The sequence below is a fragment of the Callithrix jacchus genome, chromosome 18 (genome assembly GCF_049354715.1).
Source record: "Callithrix jacchus isolate 240 chromosome 18, calJac240_pri, whole genome shotgun sequence".
NCBI lineage: Eukaryota > Metazoa > Chordata > Mammalia > Primates > Cebidae > Callithrix > Callithrix jacchus.
The window spans coordinates 9,342,799-9,348,798 of record NC_133519.1 but is presented as its reverse complement, the minus strand read 5'-3'; the positions used below and the strand labels follow the sequence as shown (position 1 = coordinate 9,348,798).

General features: G+C 43.3%; 1 protein-coding gene across 1 annotated transcript; it reads right to left on the bottom strand.

Annotated features, from left to right (window-relative positions):
• Nucleotides 1-1,457: 1,457 nt before the first annotated feature.
• LOC144580185 (protein FAM110A-like) lies at nucleotides 1,458-5,406 on the bottom strand. The gene has a single exon (XM_078355505.1). It carries the CDS (start codon nucleotides 2,939-2,941, stop codon nucleotides 2,111-2,113), a length of 831 nt encoding a protein of 276 aa, XP_078211631.1. The 5' UTR covers nucleotides 2,942-5,406; the 3' UTR covers nucleotides 1,458-2,110.
• Nucleotides 5,407-6,000: the final 594 nt, after the last annotated feature.

Genomic DNA, 6,000 nt, shown 5'->3' with positions numbered 1-6,000 from the left:
GATCTCGGAGGATTGTTACATAGGTATACACGTGCCATGTGGTTTGCTGCCTCCATCCCCCTGTCACCTACATTAGATACTTCTCCTAATGTTATCCCTCCCTAATCTCCCCACCCCCTGCTATCCCTCCCCAACTCCCCCAACAGACCTCAGTGTGTAATGTACCCCTCCCTGTGTCCATGTGTTCTCGTTGTTCAACACCCACTTATGAGTGAGAACATGCTGTGTTTGGTTATCTATTCTTGTGTCAGTTTGCTGAGAATGATGGTTTCCAGATTCATCCATGTCTCTGTAAGGGACATTAACTCATCCTTTTTTATGGTTGCATAGTATTCCATGGTGTATATGTGCCACATTTTCCCTATCCAGTCTATCGCTGATGGGCATTTGGGTTGGTTCCAAGTCTTTACTATTGTCAACAGTGCCACAATGAACATACGTGTGCATGTGTCTTTGTAATAGAACAATTTATATCTTTTGGGTATATACCCAGTAATGGGATTGCTGGGTCAAATGGTATTTCTATTTCTAGATCCTTGAAGAATCATTACACTGTCTTCCATAATGATCGAACTAATTTACACTCCCACCAACAGGGTAAAAGTGTTCCTATTTCTCTACATCCTCTCCAGCATCTGTTGTCTCCAGATTTTTTAATGATTGCTATTGTAACTGGAATGAGATGGTATCTCAATGCGGTTTTGCTTTGGATTTCTGTAATGACCAGTGATGATGAGCATTTTTTCATATGTTTGTTGGCCTCATAAATATCTTCTTTTAAAAAGTGTCTGTTCATATCTTTCACCCACTTTTTGATGAGGTTGTTTGTCTTTTTCTTGTAAATATGTTTTAGTTCTTTGTAGATTCTGGATATTAGCTCTTTGTCAGATGGGTAGCTTGCAACATTTTCCTGTTCTGCTGGTTGCCAGTTCATTCTAATGATCATTTCTTTTGCTGTGCAGAAGCTCTTAAATTTAATTAGATCCCATTTGTTTATTTTGGCTTTTGTTGTCATTGTTTTTGGTATTTTAGTCATGAAGTCCTTGTTTATGCCCATGTCCTGAATGGTATTGCCTAAGTTTTCTTCTAGAGTTTTTATGGTGTTAGGTCTTATGTTTAAATATGTTTAAATATTTAATTCATCTGGAGTTGATTTTTGTATAAGGTGTAAGGAATGGGTGGAGTTTTAACTTTCTGCACATGGCTAGCCAGTTTTCCCAACACCATTTATGAAATAGGGAATCCTTTCCCCATTGCTTGTGTTTGTCCGGTTTCTCGAAGATCAGATGGTTGTAGATGTGTGGCATTAGTTCTGTAACAGAGATATACACCGAAAGAACAGAACAGAGGCCTCTATTCTGGTACCAGTACCATGCTGTTTTGATTACAGTAGCCTTGTAGTATAGTTTGAAGTCAGGTAGCATGATCCCTTCAGCTTTGTTCTTTTTGCTTTTTTTTTTTTTTTTTTTTTTTTTTGAGAAACAAGCATTTGTGTTTATTAACCAAGGGAAGGTAAGTCAAAGCAGTGCAGATTTCTAACGGGCCCCAACATCGTCTACCCACCAAGGCCAGCTGCCAAGGACTAGGAAGAGCAGTGGATAGGCCCCTCTCTGCTGCCACGACCCCAGGGTGAGTTCTGCTGGGTAAGGAAGAGGACGTCAGCAAAGGACAGAGGCCAAGGAAGGAAGGAAGGATACAGAGCCGCTGGGAAGACAGGATGGAGGAGATTCCTTGGTCCTCACTCTCAGAGGGGAGGGCAAAGCACCCCAAATGCAGCCCCATAAGAGGAACTAAGGAGGAATACATTCATGTCAAAACCTTGTATTGGGGTGGAAGGAGGGATTCTCGGCTGTCCAAAGTCAAGAGCAAAACCCTCCAGGGTCAGTCCTTGCCCAAGAATGCTGGTCCAGCCTCTAAGCCTTTGCCTCCATGCCAAGTTCACACCATGGTGAAGCCTCTGGCATGCAGATCCAGAGAATGGATGCAAGAGAGGTCCAGGGGCCACATGCGTCTGTAAGATCTGTCCTGTGGCGAATACCAGGTCCAGCGGCAGCCTAGCCTTCAGCTGCGGGGCTCTCCCGTGCCTGCCTTAACCCATACAGCCACTTGATCACGCGGGCATTGCGCTCCACCACCGACACGCCGTAGGGGACGCGCACCCGGGCCGCTCCTCAACAGTAACCGAGCTGCGATGAGAGCAGCCCCCTTCAGAGCTGCCCGGCCCAGCACTGGGCCCGGCCAAGGACACAATGTCCGAGCTGGCCCGTGCCAAGTGGGCCACACCCAACCCTCTTGCCTCCTCCGGGTCCAGGCCGCAGAAGTTAAAAAAGCGCTCAAGGTCAGCGGCTGCCCTAGAAAAGCGCTCGCTTAAGTCCGACTTAGAGCGTTGCAAACCCGGTGGCCGGGCTGGGCTGGAGGCGGCGGCAGGACCCGATGACGGGCAGGGCTGGGCAGGTGAGGCAGGCAGAGGGCGGACGTCCACTCGGCGGACCGCAGAGGTACTGGGTGGCGGTCGTGGGGGCGTGGCTGGGGGAGGCTGGCCAGCTCCCTCTGCCCGTCCAGGAGTGCGGCTGGCCTCAGCAGGAGACACGGGACTATCACACAAGTTGATGAGGCTGCTGAGGATGTCCAGGTCCAGCTGGGGCCGTCGGCAGGGGCCAGGCAGGGCTCGGCGGCTGGGCGTGAGCACTGTGCGGCGAGTCTCAGGGCGAAAGAGTGGCTGTTTGGACAGCAGGGGCTGCACAGGTTCCTGGCGGGTGTTGGCCACATGCAGGCTCTTGACGTACTTGGCCTTGTCGGCCTCCAGGCGCTCCACAGCACTGGGTTTCCGGACTCCACCATCTGCCGGCCTCCGTAGCAGGTAGCCGGGGACCTTGGTCCGCAGGCGGCAAGGTAGGGCAGGGGCGGCCGGGGCTCCAGGGCTCAGCGTGTCCACAGGCATGGCTGCTGCATATCCCGAGGGCTTTGGTCTGAGGAGACTGGAGAAATGAGGAGCTAGAGATCCAGGCAGAACGGAGGCAGCTGGACGCCGGCAGCTGCTGCAGTGAAGGAGAGAAAAAGCCCCTGTTCTTGGCTATGCAGGCTCTTTTTGGTTTCATATGAAGTTTAAGGTGGTTTTTTCCAGTTCTGTGAAGAAGGTTAAGGGCATCTTGATGGGGATAGCATTGAATCTGTAAATTACTTTTGGCAGTATGGCCATTTTCACAATATTGATTGTTCCTAACCATGAGCATGGAATGTTTTTCCATCTGTTTGTGTCCTCTCTTATTTCCTTGAGCAGTAGTTTATAGTTCTCCTTGAAGAGTTCCTTCATGTCCCTTGTTAGTTGTATTTCTAGGTATTTTGTTCTCTTTGTAGCAATTGTGAATGGGAGTTTGTTCATGATTTTGCTCTGTTTGTCTGTTATTGGTGTTCAGGAATGTTTGTGATTTTTGCACACTGACTTTGTATCCTGAGACTTTGCTGAAGTTGCTTATCAGATTAAAGAGATTCTGGGCTGAGCTGATGGGGTCTCCAAAATATACAATCATGTCATCTGCAAATAGAGACAATTTGACTTCTTTTCTAATTGAGTACCCTTATTTCTTTTTCTTGCCTGATTGCTCTGGCTAGAATTTCCAATACTGTGTTGAATAGGAATGGTGAGAGTGGGCAGACTTGTCTAATGCCAGGTTTCAACGGGAATGCTTCCAGTATTTTTGCCCATTCGGTATGCTATTGGCTGTGGGTTTGTCATGAATAGCTTTTATTATTTTGAGATATGTTCCATCGATATCTAGTTTATTAAGAGTTTTTATCATAAAGGTCTGTTGAATGTTGTTGAAGGCCTTCTCTGCATCTTTGAGATAATCATGTAGTTTTTGTCTTTGCTTCTATTTATGTGACAGGTTATGTTTTTAGATTTGCCCATGTTGAACCAGCCTTGCATCCACGGGATGAAGCCTACTTGATCGTGATGGATACGTTTTTTGATGTCCTGCTGTGTTCTGTTTGCCAGTATTTTATTACAGATTTTTGGAACAATGTTCATCATAAATATTGGCTTGAAATGTTCTTTTTTAGTTGTGTCTCTGCCAGGTTTTGGTATCAGGATGATGTTGGTCTCATAAAATGAGTTAAGGAGGATTCCCTCTTTTTGTATTGTTTGGAATAGTTTCAGAAGGAATGGTACCAGCTCCTTTTGTATATCTAGAACAATTTGGCCGTGAACCCATCTGGACCTGAACTTTTTTTGTCTGGTAGGCAATTAGTTGCTGCCTGTGCTTCAGACCTTGTTATTCTCTTGTTTCTTTATTTTGAACCATTTCTCCGTGCTGGGATGTGAGTGTGTGTGTGTGTGTGTGTGTGTGTGTGCACATGTGCACATGTGCAGATGTGCAATTTAGAAGAATACAGGAGAATTAATAGATAAAATGTTCCATATTCCTTATAGCTTTCATAAAATCTTCCCTTTGTCTTTCTAATCAAAACCAATTTAGATTCAAAGACACTTTTAGGGTCATATTATTTTTGCTCAAAACTTCAACTGTCCATTAAATCTGTCACTGAGGTTTGGTGGTCAGTCTCTGCACATTTGGTTATTGAAGTGATTCTTTTTTCCCTCCGATTTCTGTGAATTTTCTTCCTATATGTCTGTGTAATACTTTATTTTACTTTGGATTTGGCACTCTGATTAATAATTATGTCAAACTCTAGCCTTCATTGATGATTTTGTATCCTAGAGTAAATTATGTTAGTTTAATTACAGATTCAGTTTATTTTCAATCTAAGGAATCACATATATTTATATTTAATTTAGAGAATCTCAAAATGACAAATTTTCTATTAGACTTTGGATGTGATTTCTCATCAATTTTGTTCTCTTCTCTAATTTTTTGATATGACATACCCAAATGTTATAACTTATTTATTTACATAGGTTTTTATATTGGCTAAATCATAGAGTTTGCTAAATCTGAGATGTTTACAAGCACCTGAAATTTGTATGCCTTAAATCTGCAGTGTAAGAAAATAAATGTAAGCTATATTTCAAGTAATTTAAGAATATTGGCTGGGCGCAGTGGCTCAAGCCTGTAATCCCAGCACTTTGGGAGGCCGAGGCGGGTGGATCACTAGGTCAAGAGATCGAGACCATCCTGGTCAACATGGTGAAACACCGTCTCTACTAAAAATACAAAAAATTAGCTGGGCATGGTGGCACGTGCCTGTAATCCCAGCTACTCAGGAGGCTGAGGCAGGAGAATTGCCTGAACCCAGGAGGCGGAGGTTGCGGTGAGCCGAGATCGTGCCATTGCACTCCAGCCTGGGTAACAAGAGCTAAACTCCGTCTCAAAAAAAAAAAAAAGAATGTGAAAGTGTCAGATAGTTTTTATGGTTTTGTATTAATTGTTATGTTATTTTTTATTTAATAAGTATTACCCCTGACTGGCCAATGATGAATGAATTGTTAGCTCTTTGTAACCATTGCACTTTCATGCTATATATCTGATATTATATAACACAATATCAGTTATGAATTTTAATGCATTGAAGATTTTATTGAAAAGAAAGAACTAAATTCTACTTTAAATTTTACAGGTAGCTAGATGTAATGTTTTTTCAGTTCTAGAAAGTTCACTTACCTCCAATAAGAGATACAATTTTTATTACAACTTTACTTGAAAGGTAAAAGAAGAATTCCACAAAAAAGACAATATAAACAGTCATATCTTGATTTAAGTACACAAAATCCAAAGCATGTAGCAGTCACAATAACTGAGACACCTTAAGCCTATGTATTGATTTTTTTCCTAAAAATTCAATGTATCCTGGCTAATGATAAAGCTCAGTTTCTGTGAAATTATATGAGGAGATTTCTCTGATAATACTCTGCCAACTTCCTGGAGAGAAACAAGCTGGAGGTGACAAGTGCCAATAGACTGTGGCATAGGTAGAGCTTACGTTATATCTTGGCATTTCTGTTTTCAACAGTAAGAGAAGCAGTCAGTCATTTCAACGTCA